Raw genomic sequence first — 26,229 nt, 5'->3', positions numbered from 1 at the left:
ACTATCCAACCATCCAAAACTACATTTTAATCTTATCTGAGCGAAAAACAAAATATTTAAAATTTGGTCCTTATACTTTTATTTTATTCAAATTAGTCCAAAACCATTTTCTTAATACAATCTCAATATTAACAAATCATTATCAATCCATAATTTCCCTAATAGGTCATTAGACTTTAGTCCTCATATTTTCTAAATTTTCAATTTAATCTTTTCCACATTTTCACAACCACGATCTTTTCATAAATCTTCAACCACAAATTATAATTCCTTTAAAATTCGCGGATCTCATTTTTATTTTTTTAGAATTTAGGTCCTAAAACAATGCCACTTTCTGTGCCGAAAATTCGGGGTGTTATATTTATTATACTTTAATTAATTTAAAACTAGTTTGCATACTCGTGCAATCATTAAAACATATTAAATATATTGTTACTATTCTTTTAAAATTAAGAATTTTATAAATAGTATAAGAAAAGTATTAGAATCACATAATTTACGAAAAGTTTATTGAAAGTAATAATACGTGACACTATTGTAATTTTGTACCTGCATGGTGAATAAATGATAAAGAAATTTTATTTTATTATTAGATAAAGCTAAATGCTTAAATTTTATAATATACCTCATACAACTCTTTTCTTAATTTCATCGGTTTATTTATTTTGAGATCCAGAAATCATTCAGTATATTTGTCCAATATATATTGATATCCTTTTGTAATCAAGCATTACTCACAATATAAATATTTATAAATTTCCAACCCTGCAATCAATTCTTTATTTTTCTCTCTCTGTATTATCTCCATGAGCATTACACACGATTGTCTGCTAACAAAGAAAAAGTAAATACTTACTCAATTCAGTATACGAAACAAATATAAAAAATATATTAAATAATGTCAGTAATAATTCATTATAATGGCCTTATCACTTATATTTCAAAGTGAAAGAAAAACCTTGAATTTTATTTATAAAATGAAAAAAAAAACTTATCATACCTTGAATTTGTTGAAATTTTTGTTGGGATATCTGGGATTTAAAATTACTTATATTTAGTAAAATAGAAATAAATTATTGAAAAATATTAGAAAAATGGTAATTGGGCTAAATATATATGATATAGAGGTAGGACACAATTGGAAGCAAAAACAATAAAATGAATAATAAAATAACATAAAGTATCAAATTAAAATTAAACATGAAGTTGATTATTAAAATTAAGAATTAGAATTAAAATAAAAATGAAAATCAGAGAATTAAAACAAAATAAAATAAAGTAAAATAAAAACTAAAAAATAATTAAATTAAATAAGAAAAAGGACCTGAATTGAGTGAATATAAAAGATGAAAATCCGGCATTATTATTAGAAAAAAAAAATTGAACCCCCACTTTTAAAATACGCTTAACCCTTGCGTATAAAGCATACCATATTCTTTTGTTAAATTATTTGGAGCTTGTCCACTCTATACGGACAGCCAACTTTAAGTGTTCAAGGTTCTTGCACTTAATTTCATTTTTACCGTCTTTATATCATAATTGCAAACACAATGAATAATTCATCGCAATGGTATCACATGTGCGTTACCATTGCATTCTAATATAACAATCAGAGAAGCTTCAAAAGGGAAATTACACTGATGTGCATTTCAGAAAGAATAAGGGTTACCAAAAAGTCACGATCAGATATAAGAAGAGTCGCATGTTAGGATGTAAACCTTAATATTACCTTTTAAAACTAGTTACCCAATTGATTCGAGTAAGTATGGGGTTGGTTTCAAAAATAAAGAAAGAAAAAACCTCGGGACAAGGCTATTAATTGCCAAGCTTAGCTATTGAAGAAAAAAGAGTAGTTTCATTTTTCACACAGCTGGGCTGAAGCCAACCAAGTATGGGTAAAGAGCGAGATCCCATAGCTGGAATCATGGACTTAATAAAGCTATGTTTACTTCCACCTGTAGCATAAGGTTCTAAGAGCAGATTATGTACGAAGAAATGAAGAGAACCAGTGCCAAAGTGGACAGATGCTAGATATATCTGAGAAAACACCAGATCCTTGTATGGGTTTTCATAGATATTTTACTACAATGACTTATTTGGTACTTCTTTTAGAGCCTAATTATCATATATCCATAATTTTCTTTTTACACATTAGTAATAATTCTTATATAAATTTCAAAACAATTCAATGCTTGTATGGTTAATAGACTTTGCTGAGACCACTTCGAAAAAAAAAAACATAGATATACAAGTTTCCATAAACGGACAATGCAAAGTAAAAACTGAATAGAATTCTGATCAATATAAAATCTGGGGAAGTTATAACTAACAATTTAAAAGTATATTTGCAGCAGCATGCCATCATCGGAGTATTTGACTGCCATAGTCTCCATTGAACTTCTCGTAGCGATGAGCATGTAAATGTGCCGATGGTCTGGTGTTCCTCAAAGCAGTTTCTATATCATCAGACGTAACTGGCCCAACATTCGGCAGCTCTGCAAACCACAAACTAGTTTTTGAGTTCATTATGTCATCTACATAAAAATGAAGCATGTTAAAAGCTGCAGGCAGAACAAGGAAATAAGAAAATAGAACATGTCCGCCTAAAAGGATTCTTTCCTTCCAGAGTTTGTTGTTGTCTCCCATTCAAATGTCTTCTTCCAGCCAAATTGATAAGCAGATGGCAAGATTTTGAATTGAAATTAGGGCAAGACCAGATGATGTTGGCCTTATAACTACCAAGAAAACCTTAAAAAATTATTTAGCTTAATATGATTTGATTTATTTATCCTGGTTCCTAGGATATGCACAAAATTATTTATGCTAACAAAAGCTAGTAGCACTTTATGGTGGTAGTTGATAGTCAGAGATAAGAGTTCTGGAGTTTGCCAAACCAGACCTATAACTAAAGAAACAGAGAAAAGAAAGGAAAATTACAAAAATAAACTGATGAATGTGAACCGACACCTAAGGGAATAAGTGTTAAGCCACCTAAATAATTGAGCTCCTATTTAGGGAAAATTTTGATTTTGCAAAGCTCATTATCAAGTTTATACATCCTTTAATTCAAGTATTAGAAAGCACATACCATCCTCAGGCACTACTTCCTGGTTATCCTCAAGGACAGCCATTAGGCGTCTCAAAGGCTGCATGGCTGCTTCTTTGCAAAGTAATCGAATATCTGAACCTGAGTAACCTTCTGATCTTTCCACTAATATATCATAAGGAAGAGCCTCCTCACCATGCTGTTGGGGCAGAAGCTCTTCAAACATTGCTTTTCTTGCTTCTGGCTCTGGGAGAGGAACAAGGATCTTATTTTATGTGGTTAAAGGCAAACCGCTAACTAATAGCAAGTCTTGAACTTCAAAAGATATTTATTTCATTAATTGTGTAAAAGATGCTATCAAATATAATTGCAAGTATCAAGCAATAGAACATTACAAAACTGAATAGTTTAGAGACAGCATAAACACTGTGACCTGATTTACACCACAATGTAATCATGTTGGAAAGAAATTTAGAGCAGTTAGTTTCTAGGCTTCAATCTCATCCTGGTTTTTTGAGTAAATTTCTGTCCAGCCAGAATTCAAATGTGTATATTATAATCTTTTAAACTAATTTTTAATAATGTTTGAAAAGATTCAGGGTAAATTTAAATGTCTGGATACTCGCTTCTCAAGACGACGGAGCATGGCAGCATCCAATTCCCAGGGGAGGTTTGTTGCTGCCAGAACAAACACAAGCTCATCTGACCGTGTCAAACCATCCATCTGCAATGTAATTCTACTTATCAGTAGCAAATAAACATGATTTATTTTCTAAATCACTATAAAAGCATGTATGAGTTAAGTACTTTATTTTCTAATTATTGCAAATAATAAATGCAAAAAACAATGCACCACTAGATCTGCTGCAGAGTCGGTTTAACATGCTAACCATGCTCAAGGTTAAAATCACTTGCACGGAAGAAAACAATGCACCGCTTGATTCTAAAGTGAAAGAATGAGGAAAAAAATAAACAAGTGACAGTGATACCACCAAATTTGTTTAAAACATGCTCAGCAATGCTAAGTAGACTTGTACATGGGCCAGGCTAGGCTGCGGCCCAGATTTTTTTGCTTCCTTTACCCAAACTCAGGAGAGACCCAGGCCGGCCTAAGGGCCCTATTCACCATGTAGAAAATAATATGATAAAAATTAGTTTTATATTAATACTTAAAAATTTATAATGAAATTTGAATAAAAGGATTTTAATCTTAAATAACAATTCAGATCAGGGCAGCCTGAATTCATTGTCCAAGGCCCAGCTCGTCTAAGAAGGTAGCCCAGCCTTTGGACAAGTCTAGCTACAAGTTATATAATCAATAGGAATAAATTATCAATCCAAGTTTTAATTTAATCACGCACATGCAACCACACAGCATATCTATATCCAAAAGAATAAGGACACAGTTTTTAGGAAACATAACCTGTATAAGTATCTGTCAAAAAAAATAACCTGTATAAGTAGCTCAGTTTTCAAACGCCTACTAGCTTCATGCTCGCTGCGTCCTTCACCACCGCGCTGACTTATAATGGCATCAATTTCATCAAGAAAAATGGTAGACGGTGCATGGTGTCTTGCTAGGTCAAATAGTACTTTTATTAACTTCTCAGAATCACCTGAAATGTTATGAACTCCACAGTTAGATAAGTGAGTGTTATTTCAGGTAACTATAAAAGTTATTGGGTCCAGCCCTACTAAGACCTTTGGTTTATATCGATATTGTGATCCATATAGCTAGTCAAAGAATTTTATCAAAGATGACTCTTCTTTTTGTGCCAAGTAAAAAAAAAAAAAAACTTTTATACCCTCACAACCATAAACAGAGCACATTTGACATTCCCACAATCCAATTAAAGAATAATGCTTATCCTGTAAGGTTCCCCTTTGACTAGATTTTGGTAAGAAAAACAAAATATTAGGAGAGAAAAAGAATAGTCCCTCATTTAGTAGATAAATATCTAAGAATCTACATCTAAAACTCCTACCATTCTTATCATTAAAAAATTTAGGCTGTCATTAGAACTAAGGATTAATCAGAAAATATAATTGGACAGTCAAAGATACATCTATGTATTTTCCAATTATATCTTCCATTCTCCATTTTAGAGACAATTCTTCATAACTTTCATACATACCTAGGACCAAATCCCTCTACAAATCAAAGAAGATATTGGAAAAATGTGTTTAACATACCACGCCATTTGCTGACAACAGATGATGCTGAAATATTGAAAAATGTGGTCTTGCATTCTGTTGCTACAGCCTTTGCCAGCATTGTCTGCAACCAAAATGGTAATTCAAATAGAAAATAGCATCAATGATAAAGAAAAAGAATAGCACTACCAAGATATGTTAAATCATTGGCCATGATGCATAAATTTTTCCTCTAGTGTTGAGGAGATTGACCTATGAAAAAAAAAATTTCTTTTGCACAAGGGTTTCCATAGGGGAAGGGGGAACGCAAGCATTGGGAGTAAAGCCCCCTAGGTTCATCAGTCTAAAATGTACTATGTGATTAAAGACATATTTTCCTCATAATAACCAAACATCTTGCATATCTAGAACAAATGAATTGCATAGACAAGATCAATCTATTGGAAGCAACAGAACCAAATGTACACCTTTCCTGTCCCTGGGGGGCCAAAAAGGAGAATACCCTTCCATGGTGAAAGAAGACCAGTAAAGTACCTACAAGATATCAAATAAACTGAAATGAAACCCTCAAATTCCTACATAACATGTTATTCAATTTTGCATAACATTTTACTAAACCAAGTTAACAAAATAAAATGTTGAGGCAATTATGTGAGCAGTGGCTCATGCAGTGGCCACTGCGCCTAGCACTACGATAGGCAACATAACTTGACATTTTTGGGTTGACAATCTTTGGGAATAAAATTCTCAAGCCGAGAATCTTGCTGATGTTGTAGAAGTATGATAGTCCTTCAATGAAGAACGATCCATTTGATGCAACATATCTTGAAAATTGGGTCGAATCGAATCAAAGCAATTGGATCCCATGAAATAAAGAGATTGGATCAAGACTGCATTGACGACTTATCTCCAACGTTCCTGCATTAACTTAGACTTTATTATTATATTGTGTATTCTATTTTAGCTACAGTTTTTTAGAAGGATTGATTGTAATTGATCTAAAATGCTCGCAAGTCTCAAACTTTTATATATTTGAAGAGATTTGTATAGGTTTTGTATCAAGTGTTTTTATCACTTATCTATTCTTTGAGGAATTTGAGAGAGCATTGAGAGTGTAAACAAGTTAATTGTTTGGTTTACAACCTAAGTTTTCCCGTGGTTTTCAGAGGAAAACTTAAAAGGTGAAATCTAGATTTTTTTAGTACCAAAGTGAGGCTGCTATATTAGGATCTGATAGGACTTAAATCACTTGTTATATTGAGTTTAAAAACAGGATGTGATATGACTTAAATCACCTGTTGTATTGAGTTTAAAGATAGTAGACTATCTCACTGAGCTAAGCTCTGTAGATGTAGAGAAACCGAACTGCATAGACAACTTATGTTTTTTTCTTTCTTTATCCGTGTTGCAGTGCTATTGTTCCTGGACAAAAAATTGTTGTTCAAAAAGTCTTTTGACAATATAAAGATTATTTCTTTGTGTATAAATGACATTATTTGTATCATTCAAGTTTATGGTTATTTTTCACTTTTTAAAAAAATTATAGTTATTTTTATTAGGATTTTTTCAATCAAAAATGTTGGCGATATTTTTAACCTGGCACCCTCAAGACGAAGGTTCTGGTTTTGCCCCTGCAGTTATCTTTTTCAAGGAATAGTGGAATACCATGCTCAAAGTCCATGGTCTATGTCATAGCAATACTTACTTGGGATATTTTATAGGCATAACAACTGCCTCTTTAAGTAAGCGTTTGGCATCCTCTAATCCCTTGATGCTTTCCCACTTAACATCTGGATTCCCTCGAACGATGTCCCTAAGGAGGATATGATGGTAGACAAATATTTCCAGCTAAAATGTTAAAGAATATACTACCCACGCATTCAAACTCTCCTAATGCAAGCATTTCTGTCACCAATGAAGTAATTGATATTTTAATAATTACCTACTTAAACTCTCTCCTAATGCACGCATTTCTGCAGATTCAAAAGCAGGAAGCAGAGACCTTTGCCTGTAAAAGAAAGAGAAAAGTACATCAAAATCTTCATTTCCTAAAAAGCTGGAGAATCCTAGAACTGATCCTAGCGGTCAATGTGGAGAATGTGCATATAAAAGCCTATGTTCTAAGTGTACAGGAGAAATACATTAAGATCACGAATCAGAGAAAGGAATGAACATACGGTCTCGAATCAAATCCATTAGACACCACGCCATTTGAGTGCACCGAGTGTGTACCCTGAAATCGAAACAAAACAATAATAAATCATTCCAATCAAGAAACATGCAAAACGCCTCGAGAAAAACAGAAAATTAAGACCGCAAAAGTACCTGGTTCCGGTACTGCTCGTAGATAGCCATATCAGAAGTGTTCCTGACAGGGTGGTTTTCTTTTGAAGTCACGTTCGAATTAGTGCCATTGGAGTCGAGCTCATCAGCAGTTTGACCATTTTGCGGCTCAGGCAATCTCTTCCTCCCAAACTTGGCATCATAAAATAGTTTAAAATCCTATGGAATAATAACATAATTGCTTAAAGAAAATGCTTAGAACTCTTTTTTTTTTCCCTTTTCCTTCACATTTCTTCACAGTTGGTTCAAAATTTAAGAGTTAGAAAAAGAAATGCAATGCAATGCAATCTAAGCTAATAAATGAGTAAAAAAAGGAAAATAGTCAATCGAAGTAAGTCAATTAGCTTCATAAGTTCAATTGACCAAAGGGAAATCAGGAAGAAAACGACGATTTGACAACCAAACAGAAAATGAAAAGGAAAAGAAAAACAAAGAAAGAAGGAAAGAGAAAAGAAAAAGAGAGTACCAGAAAAGACCATCGAGTGAGAGAAGGTTCATCAGCCATTAATGGATTAAAATTAAAATCAGATTTTCTTTGGTGGAGAAAAGAAGAAAAGAGAGATTATAATTCAGATTCCTCACTCTCTATGTTAGTTGAAATGAACAGAAAAGAGAAGAGCAGAACAGAGCATGTGCTTTAAAACCTGAGAAAATGGGATTTTATTTTATTTATGTTTTTTCCCAAAAGTTTGCTTTGCTGGCTGTCCTATTATCAGCCACCCTTATATTTAATAAAAATTAATGAAATGGTAAATTTTAATTATTAAAGATTATAATTAATTATACATTCAAAACTTATCAGTAATATTCTTTTATAATAATATTTGTTATTTTATAAAGAGTTAACTATTTAAATTATATTTAAATTTTGATATGATGTTATTAAATAAATAAAATTTCAATTGTATTGTAGTAGTTCTGGACACAACTTGTACCAGACCATCCGTGCATAACTTAATCCAATTCTCCGGTATAGGAATGAATGGTCTGGGCGACTATTGTCTAGATAGATCTTTCCTGTGAAAGGAAGCAAATTGTTTTACCTAGATGTATGAATTCTTAACAATGTTACTTGCTTTCTAAGGAACACCTTGGAAGATGAAAAGATTTTGATTTTTCCATATTCTCCAGCCAATCAAACTAAAAAGGCTCGACGAAACAACCTTGTCCAGAACTAGTTTAAAAGGACTGAGTAAATTAAACTTAACCCAATCATGATGATTACTTGCAAAGAACTACTCGCTTAGCTCATTTAGCAAAACTTGCATCCAAGTTTCCTTAGTTGTAGGACAATCTCTGTTGGCATGTAAGATATCCTCAAATTGATGTCCACACAAACCATAAGAACTGTCATACCTTATGCCCCGCTTGACTTGCTCCACATTGGTAAGTAGGCATTGTTTCAAAACAAGCCATAAGAAGAATCTAACTCTCTAAGGACCTTGAAATTTCCACAAAATATTCCATTTTGCATCCCTTGGGCTCCTCGATCTTTCTCGTAAACTCTAGTAGGCACTCTTAAGGGAAAAGAAACCAGTTGAAGTCAGAGCCCAAATAATCCTGTCACGACCCACAGATATGTGTGGCGGGGGAATACTCACGATACGCCTAATGATCTCATCTAGTAGCCAAATACGAAATAGCTCCAAAGTCCAAGTTCCTTCCTCAGTAATCATCTCACTAAGCAAACAGTCTTGATTGATATTAGCATAAGATAGAACCTGATGGATTAGAGGTCCCACATCTGGAATCCACGGATCCTTCCAACAACAAATATTATTCCCATTTCCCATAGACCAAAGCAAATTCTCTCGGAGTAGAGGTCAAACCTTAGAGAGTGCCCTCCAAAGGAAAGAACATCATCCTCATGAAATATCTTCTAGCATCTCCTCTTTCATTCCATACTTGGACCTAAGAACACTAACCCATAAAGCATCCATTTTGGAGACTAGATTGTACCTCAGTTTCATCATAAAAGAGGTATTTTAGTCCATCAACTGTCAAAGGCCAAGGCCACCACATGATCTAGGCTGACAAATAGCTTAACAACTGACCAAATACATCTTTTGTCGACCCTTAAAGGACTCCCCAAATAAATTATCGAACAATACTTTCGATCTCATCACACAATCCTTTAGAGATCATCATGGATTGCATGAAGTAATTAGGAATCGACAACAAGATCATCTGTGCAATAGTAGCTCTACCAGTTATAGAAAGTTTCCAAACATCTCATCTGTTTAGCTTGTTGCGAACCTTATCGCCAACAAAACGCAAAGTACTATTTGAAATCCTATCATGGAGAAGAGGCACCCTATAGATAAATACCAAGATTCTGAACCTTATGAAAACCAAGAATTCTACTCAACTACTCTTCAATTTCATCATCTATACTTTTGGAAAAGTAAATATTTGTTTCTCGAGCATTAACCCGGTGCCTAAAGTAAGCACAAAACCTCTCTAACAAATCTTTAAGGAGTAAAGCTTGTTGAATACCAAAGATAACAAGATCATCTGCAAAGAAAGGATGTAAAAGAGAAGGACCAAACCTTGATAAGCGGAGAGGTTGCCAATGACCTTTATCTATAGCATGAAGAATGTTATGTCCAAGCCACTCCATACATAGAACAAACAAATATGGTGATAAAGGGCACCCCTATTGAATACCTCTTGCAGGTCTGAACTTCTATGTATGAACCTCATTCCACAACACCTACATAGTAGAATTCATGATAGCAGACATAATAACATTTATAAGCATATTAGGAATACCTACATCCCAAAGAGAGGCTTCAATAAACTCCCAAAAAACTTTGTCGTAGCTTTTTCAAGGTCAATTTTGACTGTCATCCAATTTTTATTCTTCTGCTTACATTTCATTTAGTGAATAACCTTTTGAGCAATGAGGATGCTGTCAGTGATATTTCGACCCGCAATAAAGCTCGCCTGTTCCTGTCTAATGATCTTAGGAAACACAAATTTAAACTGGTTAGCAATAACCTTTATCACCAACTTATACATCATTGACTACAGGCTGATGGAGTGAAATTGTGTCAAATTCTCAAGATTAGGAACCTTAGAAAAGATAGGAATGAGGACTACCAATATATTATTAAGATCAAGCTCAATACATTTTTCAACAAAAACTGATTTAACCCACTCACAATTCGCTGTTCCAACTAAATCCCATTGATTTTGAAAGAAGCGAGCTTAAAAACCATCACTCTCTGGTGCCTTCAAATGAGACATATCAAACAAAGCAATTTTAATTTCATCATTAGACACCTCCTTTCCAATAAATTGAATATCACTATGCTCAAGAGTTGAAAAAGCACTAGGAGGTAAATCACTCATGGGCTTTGGTTGCTCACCATACAACTTCTTAAAAACTAATTGCTTTAAGTTGAAGGGCTTCAGCATCATAGATCCATTCACCATTATCATTTTTAAAGCAGTAATATGGTTTTGTTTCCTACTTTGTAAAGTACGACAATGAAAAAACTTAGTATTCCAGTCACCCAGGTTTAGCCATTCACATCTAGACTTTTGCTTCCATAAATTCTCCTCATGATGGAGAACTATCCAATTCTTTACGCACTTTTATTTTAGACTGAAAAAGCCTACTATTGTCAGAAAACTCTATCATTCTTTGAATACTTGAAAGCTTATTCAACATATGTCATTTGTGAGTTCCAATGTGCCCGTAAATAGTTTGATTCCACTTCTTTAACCCCAAGGAAAAAATAAAAAGAGGGTATATCAAATTACCATTTAAACCCTTACTGTCTTTTAGCAAAATTCGAAAAAGACGGATGTTCCAGCCATCTAGCTAAAAATCTAAAAGGTCGCAACTTTAAAAAAAATCCATCCTTAGGTTTCAAGGAAAAGAAAAGCAATGTATGGTTAGACTTAAGCCTTGGAATGTGGGTGACCAAACTACTAGGGAACTTATTCATTCAAGCATCATTCCCAATAACTTTGTCAAGCCTCTCAAACCCCCATTTTACACCAAGTGAACTGAGGGCCTCTAAAACCCAAACAATGTAATGCAGTAGAATCCATTAAGTTACCAAAAAGAGAACACCTCCTTCTATTAATCCGTCCCCCTTATTATCACTAGCAAAAAAGATGACATTAAAATCTCCAATAGTAAACCAAGCGACATCCCCCATTGGAATAGTAACTTTAAGCCATTCCTAAAGAAATTTTCGTTTTTGCCTGTCAAGCTACCATATAGAAAAGCAATAAAAATTGGCTGTTGAAGAATATGATCAATGACCCGAAAAAGAATAAATTAGGGGTGGGTATGGATAACCCCAACCAGAACTAAGTCTTTCCAGCCAACCCAAATTCCCCTAGAGAAACCAATAACTTCCACACAATGAGAAAATTAAAAACCCAACTTAGAAATAATATTGTCTGCTTTTGTACCACTAACTCTCGTTTCTAACAAACTGGCGATATTTGACTTATCTTCCACATTATACTCTCGAAATAAGCTAGAAAATTTTAAATTGGCACAACCTTGACAATTCCATGAAAACATTGATAAATTCATAATAAAATACAAAGACAAAGAGAAAAGATTAACCTTTATTAGTTTAGTAGAGACCGAGCTTCCCAAACCGTTTCCATTCCTTGGTGAGGTACTCGTGTCATCAACAACATCAATTTAGGAACTAATAAGTTCAACCATAGAATTCATAGTGTTAGAGATAGGAGTACATGAATTACCAATAGCCTTGAATATATTCCCCACGGCCCTGAATAGTCTTGTTACGAATCTTGCCATTTCTATTTGAGTCAGCTTTTCCACCATTTCCATGTCTCTTACTAACATGGATACCCTTCATTGTTTCAACGGAACTGTTTCCCTTCAATACTCCTTCTCCAAATGAAGCCAAATTTTCTTTAAAAGAAATGGTCGAATGTCTGCTAGAATCAAGAACTCCATCTTTCAATGAAACCTCTGTCCCAACCGAACCAACAAAAATAATATTAATAAAGGTTGTTCAAATAGGGACTTGCTTTGTCAAAATTTACATACTATTGTTGCAATCTACATCTGCATGTATATTGAGATTAGATGCTTTAAAAGTTAAATTAGAGACCGCAAGCTTAAACTCCTTCTAGGCCATACCAATTGATCCACTTTATTACTAACCAAACAAGGAAGAGAGCGGTTAATGGATAATTTGGCCAACCCTTTTATCCTATTGGATTTCCATGTCCAAACATGGGCTAGGGATGTCCAAAGAGATTTTTCATACTTTGGCCTAATTTTCCCACCAGAGTCTAAATCTATTGATTTATCCTTTTTATTACCAAATGGGCCACATAATCATAACCCTATCCAACTAAATTTTCATGAAAGGCTATTTTAGACTTTTCCCTAGCTTTAAGAGAATCCATTGATGATTTATCACCTTCAGCTTCTAAGTTGCCGTCAACGTTATCTTCAGAAATAAGGGCTCAAAATCTGGAACCATTCACTTCCAATCCCATTTTTTAACCTATTGACTACGAGTATCATTTGGATTCTGTCTAGATTTTCTTTCAACCACCATCCAGGGCTCGTATGCCACCGATTCCCCGACCGACTTCTTAGCCACCGTTGAATCTTCCACCACCGACTGGTTCGAAACAATGGGCATCTTTGGGCATGCCTCTCTCATATGACCATACTGTTGAAAAAACGGGTTTAGAAAATGTAGCGGAAAATAAATTTAGGGAAAAACCAGAGTTTAAAAAATTTTCCCAAAACAAGATCTTGGTTGTGATATCTAAAGTAATAAACACTTAATCAAAATTGTACATTTTTTATTCGTCTAGGATAAGTGCTTTGATCGAGTAGTCTTCTCTGCTATCTTCAAGCTCACGTCTGTCGAGTGTGGACTCGCTTCTAATCAAAAAAATTTCACAAAAATTACCAGTAGGGTAATTTTGTAATTTCTCTAAACTTTTAGGTCAAGTTGTAAATCAAAAAAATATCTCTAGAAATTTTCTGGAATAATCTCTTCAGAGAATTTTCTCTGTACAACTTTCTCTTGAATTCAAGTATGTGTAAATAATGATCTAAGGCTCTCTTTATATAGCGAGAGTTTAGAGAGTTTAATAATGATTAAACTTAATCACTTTAATATTAAATTAATAAAATACTATTAAGATAAATATTAAATTAAATTTAATATTAAACTATTAAACTATTATTATTTTTAGAATAAATAATCTGAAATCAAATTCTCTGGTAGAGTCTTAGTAGCAGTGTAACTCTTCCACTGCTCAACCATTGACGACCAACCACCGCCGGTCGTCAGGACACTGCCCTCGCAACCACCAACACCGCCGTGTCTGGTGATGCAAGTGCGACATCCTTACGGCACCTCGAGCCGATTCGGCTACTGCTGATTCGGTCCAGGTCAATGACGACCCGACCGATCCAGTCTAGCCACCAGTTGGACCGTCAGCCTGGTTTCACATACCGAGCCTAGTTCGACCAATTTTTGAGTCTTAGTCTCGGTTTTAGGCTCTCAATTTACGATCTCAGGTCTAAATTTCAAGTTCAATTACCCATTGGGACAATTGTTTGACTTAAAAATTAACTTCAAAAAATATCATAATAATTATAAATGATTTGATTAATTTAATTTTACTTGATCAAAATTAATTTTTCCAAAAATCACTTAAATTTTCCAAATTAATTTTTTAAGAAAATTCTTCAATCCAATTCTCTAGTTGAACATTCTCACAACCACCTAATTTAATTTCACATTGAATAAATCGACTCAATTAAATTATTCCCAAAGTCTCAGAATTTTCTTCTGATTCAAATGTAGTTCGATCAAGCTTTTATTGAACTAGCAAAAGGACCAATCGAACATATACAATTATGATCTAGTGGTTGCAATTATATCCAGAAGTATCATTCTGATAATTCACAATTATGTAATCATGGAGTCAGTCCACAAGAAGTACCATGATTGAAAACTCCTTCTTGTATACTCTTTACGAAAGCAATTCATCCAACTGCTTTGTCCAATGACCTCTTCATGTGTGTGTTACCCTCATATGATATCATTGATTCATTTGAGTTAAATCCATTTACTCAATACAATCCTATTTTATCTCATTGTCACCATTTTTTCTTCTTAATGATTAATATGATCACTATCTACAAATGATTACGATAAATTGCTCATTCGAGAACAAGCAACCCGTGGCCACGTTCCATATTTATCAATCCATACAATGCCAATGAGAGGATATCATTAACTCTTTAATTGAGTTATGAATTCAACTATTGCTAGTAAAGCCATGCCATACGCAAGTCATGTACCTAACATATTAGCTATAGGCTCAATCATCTTTAAAGCATAAGCCCCCACTTATATCAAAGCACATGAGTTGTATACGCATGGTTAGTGACTAACTCAGGATTTAGTTAAATCACACCATGAACGTCACAAGTGAATTAATTCACAAATGGATTTAGAATTAATTCATCTTGGGTCTAGTCCAATGTATCATTCTACCAATGAATACATCTCTGTCTCTACTCGTGGAGTCAACTACTCTGATAGCCAAGACTAGTCATCTCCCTAATTAGAATTGTAGATGACATAATAATCATTGTCAACATTTGATTCAAATGCTCACTTTGATTCTTTTACGGGATTACGGACTCATTTAGATTATCTACTGAAGTAAGTCATCTTTCTTGCAATGTAAATGTTATTTACAATGCCACTTATCTTCAGTTTGAACTATAGACAATCAATGAGCTAATATTTGTTTGTCACAATTTCGTTATGCATGCAAAATATAAAAGACATAAATATAAAAGAGATAATAGTGAAATGTGAAATTAACTTTATTTATTTATTCATCGTTCAAATAAATAGAAAAAATTATATGTTTACTACAATATGGGCACATTTCCCAACACATACCTCCCGCAACAAAAGCACAACACCAAAAGAGATTCAAACTCAACCTGCTAAACGTTTTTGTTGATCAGAACTTGGGAGACCAACGGTTTATCAAGGTTTACATAAACTGCCATCCGAGCAACTTTCCCTATTGTTCCACTGTCAGTGTTAAAGTCTATCTTTGCAACTTTACCGATAATTCCCTCAATATATTCAAGAATCTTGCATTTATACAAAAAAAACTTGGGAGACCTGGGAGTCTAATCCATGCCTTCACAATGCTCGGATAAAGCTGCATCGGGTTAAAGTCCATTGTCTAAGGCTGCACTGTAAGGTATTGCCCGTAAATAATCCATGGTCTTTGAGATGAGACTTTCTTATAATCATTCTTATTCTGGAATTTTGCTAGGAAATATCCATTCTCTATGTCCATTAACAGAAACGAAGAGGAAGGTTGCCAAAGACTATTGATTCTATTTTGCAAGGTTGTGTATTCGATGGATCGTCCTAAGAGCTTGATTGTAACAACCCATCCGAAAAAGTCTTTATTTATGGTTATTGTTTACTGCGCTAAGTGTAGTTTTGAGTAAGTAAGTATTAGTTGTGGCTAAGTATAAGATTCTGTGTATGCGCTGATTGGTGAATTATGTGATTTGACAAATTTGTGTTTTGGCAAATTTTATGTTTTTGGCGAGATTTGTGGTTTGGCATATTCTTCTGTTGAGTATACACCAACCCAAATGTTTTGGCGAAGTTGTCAAATATGTAGTTTCATAGATTAATTTATTATTTTTATAAGACTATTTAGTTAGCTCAATAAGAACTGGTTAGAATGGAACTAAGATACTATAGTTGATAAGACTTAAATTATGATAAACACATTTAATCATGAAAATCAAGAATGTTAGTGGAATAATCTGATCCTTCCACTAAACCTTGTCTCTGTACTTAAGTATATAAGACTATCAGTGTCTTCACCAATAAACTTTTGATTTTTTTCGCATTCATCTTCTTCTTGATTTTCTCTGCACTTTTTTTTTGAAAAGCTTAAGTTCAGAAACTTTATTGAAGTTGGGTTCGCTGTATTCAACCAGCTCTATGGTAAATACTAATGTACCCTAGGTTATTTTTATAATTATTTACGTGTTTTTTGCTCTGTATGCATAAGTGTTAGAATTATATGTAAGGAAGTAAACTTCTTGATTCTAGGTTATGTGTCAGCGTTTCTTACATGTATGTTTGGGTTCAATGGAATAATGATCTGATAAGTGTAATTATCCATATTTTAGCTCAATGCGATATTGAAGGACCGAGTGACAAAGGAAAATGTCCTACTTTATAAACTTTGTTGTATTCTAGTGAGTTCCTTCTTGCTTCCATGTGTGTAATATTCTTGCATTATATTTTGTGTAAGGCAAGTACGTATGCTTTGCAAAAGTGAAATGTGTGTATATGAAAAATAGTTGTTGAAAGTTGTCAATATGGGTTTGTGATGTCTGTGTTAAAGTGTAAGAATCATTCTTCATGCTTAAGTCACTACCTTCTGCTTCTGACAAGATTGATATGGTCTTAATCGTGGAAATGTTGTTAAGGAAGTATATTCATGGCATTGCATTCGATGAAATGTACATTGAACTGGCAGATCGCGATACAAGAAAACGGTTGTGTAGCCTCTGGTAGGGCAAATGAATGTTGCAAACCAGATTGGCAAATCACAACAAATGATATAAACCAAAGGAATAAGAATGGATTGAATGATATGAATCTGACTATGGGTCTAGTTATGTGGCTAACATGATGAAGTTTTGTCTGAATGGTCATGTGGGCGTATTGTATACGCCAAAGTAATAGTAAACTGACATATTGTCTGTCTGTGAATAGTACTCGCCATCTAGCGAATTGTATAATTGTGTTTAAACCTTGAAAGGATCTGCTCAAATAATTAATAACTATTGTTATGCTTTCTTTTGGAACTCACTAAGTTCTTTTAAACTTACCTCGTTTCCCTTTTCCTTTTCAGGTTTACTATTGAAGGAAGACATTCTGTTAGACTACGCTAGAGGACATCTGCTGCTGTGAGACTTCTATTGTTTTGTATTATGCATGATGATGGGGGTGATGTCTGATTGTATTTTTGGAAAGAAATTGTAATTAAAACTCATGTTGAAGAATTATGACTCAATGAAGTTCCATTAAAATTTATTGAATGATTTAAAAGTATTTTTATCCTAGGTTGATAAAATATATTACTAAAATTCTATACGTCATTTGGCTTATACTTTATTTTCCATATTTTATTAAATGTTTATTTCAAACATTATGATTTTATAATGCTTACACCAGAAATAGTTTAAGATAATGAATTCTGAATAGTGACACGTCACATTCGGACCCTCCTAAAGGATCGAGTTTGGCTCGTTACATTGATGACCACCGTGATGGCCATGTCTTGAATCGACAATTGATTAAATATTTCTTAAAATTTAATCGTGGAACTCCATTCACCATAGATCTCGTGATATCCCCGTCTAACAATTCAATCTCTTCATCAACTCCAAAACCAGAATGAGCCTCCGATGCCTTGGCTCCACCTGCTAAACCACCCACAAATTTGTCTTTCTAGGAAAATGTTGCCTTAGGTTCCAAATCCACTACCATATCAATGTCCCCATCTGTATTCGAGTCCTTGAATCTCACTTTTTTTGGTTGATTGATCTTTAGAGAATTCAAAATTTTCACCATTCGCCACTCGCCATAGAACTAACTGAAGTATATTCAAAATTCTAAAAATTTTGTGTGTATTGTTATTCTTAAAACCATAAATTATAGTTTTTGGTAAATTTTCAACTATTGGTTTTTGATCGATGGGTGATACCAACTCAAACAATCCTTTAGATAATAGTATAAATTTTAACTTCTAAGCTTAGTAACTTTTACTCCTTTGGTAACTAAATATTCTTTTTAGATCTAACTGGTACCTAAATTTGAAATCTGTCATACGCTTTGGTACTTTCATTATAATGTTGTTAGAAAAGGATGATGTAGCACTGATAGCCAACAATATTACGAGATGTGGCAACATCATATTATGACGTGATAAGTATTACCAAAAAATAAAAATTATAAATTTATAACAAGATATAAAAATTATTTCCTATCTAAAATCAACATAGACAAATGAATATCTAAATTTTAAGAAACCTAATGTCATTTTGTCCAAATTCATTTGAATGTACTTTTAATAATTTTAAACTTTTCATAAAAAATTAATTATGCCAATATCGAAATATAATAAAATCAATATTTTTAATATCATATAAAATCAATACTAAATATCAATACTTCACAAAACTTCAAGCAATTAAAAATCAATACATAATAATATATTTACTTAAATCGACCCTATACTTTGAGTAAGTTATAAATTTAGTACTTATACTTTAATTTAATCATTTTCAATTCTTGTACTTCTAAAATTTTAGAATTTTAATCTTGACCAAATAACAACTATTAAATTTATTAAGTTATTTTTAAAATTTGATGGGTAAAACATATACAGGTTCCTAAAATTTTGAAGAACTTCCCATTAAAAAGAAAGAAAGAATATTTATGTATTTGCCGCCCTAAAAAAATTAAGTTGATCTACAATTTTAACATCCTATTCAAATACAATAATATTTTATTTGTCCCCTTAAATTCTTTTAATCTTCTTTAAATGCCATAATTTTTAGAATAAGGTAAATTTATATTTACCCTTCAAAATTTATAGTTTGGCATAATAAATTTAGTACCACTTTTGGTTTCATCTTAGCTTAATTTTATTTATTTACCATTCCAATCACTCGAATACATTCAATATTTTTATTTTTATGCTCATAGAAAATAAAATCAAACTATTATGCAAATTATATTTATTTTCTCTAACCATATATGATCTTTTTCTTTTCTTTTGTAACATCAAATAATTTTATGCATATTTTAACTATTTTAATTAGAATAATTTTTGACATTTTACATATGCAATATGTAATTGTCAAATTCTAATAATATTTAAAATTCGTATATTTCAATGCCCAACCCGACTTGTTTAATTTTCTTTTGATGGAAAACCAATTTTTTAGTCTTTAAGATTTCTTTTACATTAAATTTTTTATTTCAAAAGATATTTAATAACTAAAATAAATAAAAATATTTCAATTTAAAAATAAAAGCCTAAATTTAAATTAAACAAATATTTCGCTTTCATATATTTTTATTTTAATATTTCAATTCTTATTAACTTATTCTTTTAGCTTTGCCACGTGTCATAATATAAAGTTATTACGCATCATCATATTATTACGTTCTAACGACATATAACAATGATGGGTTTCAAGTTAAATAAAAGCAGATACTAATTAAATACAAATTATGGAGTTAAAAAATATGTATTGACCTACAAAGAGAGAAAATAATTTCGTGTGGGAGAAATGGGAAGAGGGGGATGGAATTGTTTCCAACCCGTTCGTTATTGCGTGTTTTGATTGACCTTCTATCATGCGATTATAGTGGTTTAGCTGGAAGTGGGAGGCACAATTCTCGTGTACCCTATGCAGCTCTTTCAAAACATAGAAACAATATGTTTTTCAACTAAAATAAAAATCATCTTATACCTTACAAAACTCTTTATTTCTTGTCTCCAAGGGGCGAAGCTTACACAAATATGGACCCCCCCCCCCCAAATTTTAAATTATGCCTTCTCTAAAAATAAAACTTCTATAATTTAATTTTTTAAAAATTGTAAAATTTTACATTAATACAATAATTTATAATTCAAATTCGCCCCTCCAACCAAAATTTTTAATTTCACCCCTGATTATGAAAGATTTTCAACGAAAATGCATTCCAAGATAAATTATATCTCTTTAATATGCCTTTTATTATTCCCCACCACATAATAACTTTATAAATTTAAAAGTTAATAATGTGACTACATAAAAATTTTTATTTAGAATCAACATATACATTCAATTGAAGATTTATTTCAACTATGATTACAAATTCTAATAGATTTATCTTCTTTTAAGCAAATGAATACATGCATAAAATCACTTGGCTTTTAGCCATAATATTAGAATCACATCACTAAACTATAACTCCATGTTTTTTTATTTCAAATTTTACCATTTCAAAATAAATAAATAAATAAAAGTACTTGTTTTATCATTAATTTACATAAAATATGAATAATAATCTACCAAGATCTACTCATGGATTCAAATGATTAATTTAATCAAATAAAACAAGAGCACGTGAAACAGGTTAAAAATAAGGAGTACCCTATGTTACTTAATTAAAACACATATATCATATTATTACTCCTTCCAGCTAAATTAAGTAAATTAGATTTTATATGTTAGATTAAGAAATATATTAGTTTTTCTATTAAAAAATTATTTATTTTTACGGTGTTGACAGAATAATCAATCGATTACACGTGACGTGTCAAGTGAACCTTATTTTGACATATAAGAACTAATTTTTAATAGTAAAATTGATAAATTTTAACAGAATAATTAGTTTACTCTTTAATTTAATATATAAAATTAATTTACTTATTTTTAAATAAAAATATAAAATATAATCTACATCTTAATATAAAAATTTTCATAATATTTTTATCGATTTTACAATGTTGAGTAATAATTAAGAGAAAAAAAAGTAGAGAACAAATTGCATTGCCGGCCACAGATAAGAGGAATTAAATCAAATCAGTCTCTTAATGAAAACGGCACATGGAATATATTTGAGATATCATCAAATATATAGTCGGAGGAAAATGCTTTGAGATTTTCATTTTCCTTCAATTTTTAATTTTTTTATTTGGGGGATTTGTTTTCAGTGTTTTATTCATCTTTTATTTTTTTAAAATGTTTCTCCTGTTGCTTGGATCCTTGCTTTTGCTCTAACTATATGATAATATGTTATATGAATTTAGAGTTAAAATTTAATATTATTGACTTTTGAATATAACTTTTAAAACAAGATACATTTTGGCTTCTAAATATATTCTCTCTTTTCCTTTTTTTCCATTTTCTTTTTCTAATTTTCAGTATTTTAAAAATATTTTAAAATTATTATTAATTAATATTATTTTAATTTTTAAAGTGGTTGAATTGACGGATTTAATCCAGTAAACGAGAAAAATAAATATTTTTGGAATTGGGTCAATAAACGAATCAATTAGGTCACTGATCCCAAATCAATTGCCGGTCCGATTTCAATTAAATGAATTATTAAAAAACTTATACTTTTTTAAATATAAAAAATATATAAAAAAATTATAAAATCCAATTCAATTAATTCAATCGATTTTTATCTCAATTCAATCGGTGTATGTCAATTGATTTTTAACTTAACTCTAAACTAATATATTAATCGATTTTCGATTTAACTAATTTGACACATGGATTTAAATTCAATAACCTTGATCAAAAGTCCAATCGTTTAGGAAGAGGTTGTTCTAACATTGGTGGTCCTCTTCGTGTGACCACATTTTAGGAAGTTTTGTAGGAGAATATGTTAGAGTAGGTAGAGATAGAATGAATAAACGTAGCTTTATTAGAGCAAACATGCAAGTGGTTAGGGGCAGAAAGAAAGGAAAAAAGTTGAGTACTGGGAATGGAATTAAGGGTGAATATTTGGTAATTTTAAAAAATTGAAATGTAAATTTTTTTTTTTAAAATCTATTTTTTTAATATTTTATCATACTCTTATAAAATACTTATCGACCTACTAATTTTATTTGTAAAATTTAAAAACTCCATGTTTTGTGTCAAATTAATGTATCATATTAGAATTTAGGAGATAGAAGAAAGTGTCAATGGATGGGGAAATGAGTTAGAGCCCAAAGCAAAATTATGTTATATGGAATTGGTGTAGGGCCTAAGAGGAAAACATGGATAACATATTCTTTTATGCTTTGTCAGAAACCCAATAGTATTATCAGTAAAAGAAAAAATCTATGGCAACAAAATCCAAAGTATTATCCAAACTAGGGGGGAGGAGCTTTCACAAGCATCATAGGCTTGCATTAGCAGTTTTCTCAAACAGCCCAAGCCTATTAGCACCCAACCTTGAATTGTATGCACAAGTTTTGTATTCCCACCATGTGAATTCCTTGTACAAGCTCTCTTCTCCCTTTGCCATTAGACAAGGTAAAGCCACTATCTTTTCACTCATAGGTGGCCCTCCAAAATAGATCATTGAAACCCTTGATTTCATTGAGTCTGTTAACACCCTATGCCTTACACTTCTTAGCCTCCCATTACTCATTACCTGCCTTAAAACAAACAAATATTCATCCCCACCCACATTACACAATTTAGTATGTTCATAAGGAAAGGAAACATACAGAGAGAATAAAAGAATATTTTAAAGTTACCTGCAAGGCATCACCAACACTGATGAAAAAGGAGGTTTGATCAGGAGGGACTGAAACCCAAGTCCTATCTCTCAGACATATTTGCAGGCCTGATGTGTTGTTGGATCTTAGGATAGAAATTATCTGTGGGTCTGTATGTTCCCCAAACCCAATTAAATTTCTACCACTCAATGCCTGTAGCTGTGGGCATGGTGGATAGTGGTTTAGCCTGAAACACGAGTCACTCTTCTCATCTCTTAATAACCTACTCAACACATTCCTTGGCTCAATTTCCAGGCCATCGGCCATTATTTCCACTACTTCAAATGCCAATCTCTTCACTGCTAGGATATAGTCATTCACTGCATAGCTGCTTCATAAAAAAATGCCAAAATTACTAATCGAAACAAAGAGGGAAGTTAAAAGAAATGTTGGTTGTGAAAAGTAATACCAGAAATTTTCTGAAAGAGTTTTGAGGGAGGTGAGTTGAGGATTGGTATTGACAAGGAGATATTCAATCCATCCCACATCACCATTTGGTCCAATTTTGTTGCTGCCATAGCCAAAAGGGGTAGCTTTGTCCTTGTCAGACTGGGGGAGGTTAAAGAAGCTAAGAGCTTCAGCTTCCAATCTGGTCATGAATTCCATTGGAACACCATGATTGATCAGTTTGAAGAAGCCATACTCTTCACAGGCCTTGACTATGAGGGTCTTTGCTTCCGGGTCCCTTAGGTCAATCACCGGAATCCCTGTGAAAACACATGTAGGCTTGCATGTTTTGATCAAGGAACAATGCTCTAATGCTGGTGGCTGTGACAACACAACCATGGTGGTTCGAAAAGAGAAAGGAAAGCAGAGGGGAGATTGTAGGGGCCTGAGGGTTGATGGATTTAAATACCAACGCCTAAAGACTTTGCTATTGCTATTTCTAATGCATTCTGTCACTTGGTATCAACCAATTAAAACATGCATGGTAATCCAATTCCCTTCTGCAAAAGTTTTCAATGTTTCAAATGATTAAAAGGGATCACGTCAAGAATATTTATTTATATGATACTGTCATTTGTTTCCATATTCTGTCTAATCATTCAATCTAAACTAGTTTAGTGGAGTGGGGATTCTTATCACACGGTAAAGGGGATTCAAATCTTTGATTACTCCCTTCCCCTTTACAAAAATTTTCAATGTTTGACATGATTACAGAGGATTTACATTATCATGTAAATATTCAAAATTCACCCATTTCTATCAACACCAATCACGTTTCTTGATTTTTTTTAGCCCTTAAACTTATATTATTTATCAATCATTTTAATGGATGAAAAAAAATTAAACTTTTGTTAACTTTGTTACTGTACGTATATGTTACATTAACAATTAATTACTTTTTAAAAATAAATTTTATAATTTTTTTGAATTTTTAAAATTTTATTTTTAGGTGATTTGATAAAAAATGTAAATTTAAAAATTAAAAAAAAAACATATATTTTAAAATTGGAGGGTCATAATTTCTTTTCTTAAACTAAGTGGTATCATTCATTGCATACACACATGTTGGGGAGTGGGGAAAGCAGGCAAGACAAAAAGCGCTAATTAAAGCTCTCTCTCTCGATATTTTAAGGAAATAATTTGAGCACTCCATAAATGTCATCACTCATCAGAGGTCAGCAGAGTGAGGCCAGCATCTTCACTGTCTTGACAAGTGAATAAAATTATTTTGTTTGAAATTTAAAATAAAATTTTAATGGAATTAAGTTAATACAATCCCTTAATAGATAGAATTGACAAGTAGCGTCAACAACTGTAACAAGTAAAATAACAAAATTAGGGCTGGTCGAAATCAAAATATCCAAATTCTAAATTTTTTGTATATAATTAGACTGCAAACTCTTTTATAAAAGTGAAAGAAAATAAAACAGTTGATCTGAATTCAAGTTTTCTGGTATAGTCGATTCTAGATTAAAATGATGGCAATTCCACACAGAGGCATATCATTGTCAACTTTACAATCTTACTCAGGTTGGGGAGGAATGTTGCTGTTGGAGTGGGGTCGACTTGTCACTAAAATTCCAGGGATTAAAGTATACATTAAACATTTCAATCTTACATTTTAATTCTAGGATCCAATATTAAAGATTGTATTCAAATAATTTAAATATTAAGTATTATTTTAATATAACATTTTTTCATTAACTTACAAGAATAAGTTTCATATCTGATTTGAAGAATTTTGAGTTGCATGGTTCTGGGCTTAATCAATTAGTTTGATGTGATTTGTACAACATTGGGAAAAAAATTATCTCTTTATTATAAATTTGTTTTTTCAAAGAAACAATTTTTTATGCATTAATAAAAGAAATAAGATTAATATAAAATCATAAGTGTTCTTGTAATAGTTGAAACCTTAATTTGGGATAAATATGTTCTTTTTTCTTTCAAACAATTGTTTAAGTGAAATTATTTAAACAAAAAATACTTATATGAAGTAACAATTTAGTATAATCTCTTCTCTTTCCACCTATTTCTCTTTTTTATCAAATATAACATAGATAATTTCTGTTCATGTTGGTTTAATTAATAAGGATCTTAATCCGCTATTTTCTTTTATCAAGAGACCCACAAGAAGAAAGTGATAAAACAAAATGTCCAAGGAAGACAAATAGAGATTGTGAATTGTATCATGAATGTGATTTGTCACGATTTACACTATAATTTTGATCCCTTTTCACATAATTCTAGTTTGTTTAATAGTTAAATCAAGTCATTTTAGTATTAATTTATGTTTTATAGTTGAAGTAGTTAAGTTATGTTTTTTTTTTATATAGTTTTTATGATATTTTGATACTTACATAAGGTTATCTAGCTAAGTACGGTGAGTTGGGAGCTAAAAATGCAACTTTGAGTTGAAACTGCTGCCAAACTTGTGGCAAAAAAGTATGGAAGTCACGAAATCAAAGACTGAATTGAAAATAGCCTTGAGGACAAAACTTGAGTGAATGTCAATATCGGGCTACAAAAGTTGCAACATTAAAGATCGAAGCAAGGAAAGGCTACAAACAGAGCCGACATCGCGACAAGCAATGTGCTTCATGTCGCGACATCACAATGATCACAAACACGACAACTGCATTTTCAAAGGGCAGTTTAGGGTCTTTCTTGAGATTAAAGGCCTAATTGTTGTATTAATTAAAGGGGCATTTTAGTCTTTCAATTTTAGCCTATATAAGAACCAAAAGAAAGGGGGATTCAGACTTAGATCAGATTTTATACTTTCAATTTCAGTTTGCAATTTATTCCTTAGTCTAGTTATTTATGTTTTTTGAATCGGAATTCTTCTATTCTAAAATTAGACGATT

At 32.1% G+C, this 26,229-nt stretch overlaps 2 protein-coding genes across 4 annotated transcripts; both read right to left on the bottom strand.

Moving 5' to 3' along the window:
* Positions 1 to 2,228: 2,228 nt before the first annotated feature.
* LOC105774133 (uncharacterized) lies at positions 2,229 to 8,188 on the bottom strand. 2 transcript variants are annotated; one of them, XM_012596503.2, is made up of 11 exons: positions 8,010 to 8,188; positions 7,526 to 7,702; positions 7,378 to 7,433; positions 7,143 to 7,208; positions 6,906 to 7,013; positions 5,668 to 5,734; positions 5,240 to 5,324; positions 4,499 to 4,662; positions 3,669 to 3,770; positions 3,089 to 3,311; positions 2,229 to 2,495 (listed from the first exon to the last, which is right to left on the bottom strand). In XM_012596503.2, exons 1-11 carry the CDS (start codon positions 8,046 to 8,048, stop codon positions 2,362 to 2,364), a joined length of 1,221 nt encoding a protein of 406 aa, XP_012451957.1. In that variant the 5' UTR covers positions 8,049 to 8,188; the 3' UTR covers positions 2,229 to 2,361. The 2 variants fall into 2 exon arrangements, with proteins under 2 accessions (XP_012451957.1, XP_012451958.1); XM_012596504.2 differs by having other exon boundaries at positions 7,526 to 7,675; positions 8,010 to 8,187.
* Positions 8,189 to 22,440: 14,252 nt separating this feature from the next.
* Positions 22,441 to 23,905, bottom strand: LOC105774457 (gibberellin 2-beta-dioxygenase). Of its 2 annotated transcripts, none has more exons than XM_012596957.2 (3): positions 23,325 to 23,905; positions 22,895 to 23,243; positions 22,441 to 22,788 (listed from the first exon to the last, which is right to left on the bottom strand). In XM_012596957.2, the coding sequence occupies exons 1-3, from the start codon at positions 23,699 to 23,701 to the stop codon at positions 22,531 to 22,533; spliced, it is 984 nt and encodes a 327-aa protein (XP_012452411.1). In that variant the 5' UTR covers positions 23,702 to 23,905; the 3' UTR covers positions 22,441 to 22,530. The 2 variants fall into 2 exon arrangements, with proteins under 2 accessions (XP_012452411.1, XP_012452412.1); XM_012596958.2 differs by having other exon boundaries at positions 22,652 to 22,792.
* Between the last annotated feature and the right edge of the window lie 2,324 nt (positions 23,906 to 26,229).

This window comes from Gossypium raimondii, chromosome 6, assembly GCF_025698545.1.
Source record: "Gossypium raimondii isolate GPD5lz chromosome 6, ASM2569854v1, whole genome shotgun sequence".
Taxonomy (NCBI): Eukaryota; Viridiplantae; Streptophyta; class Magnoliopsida; order Malvales; family Malvaceae; genus Gossypium; species Gossypium raimondii.
This window is presented reverse-complemented; position numbering and strand designations above follow the sequence as displayed.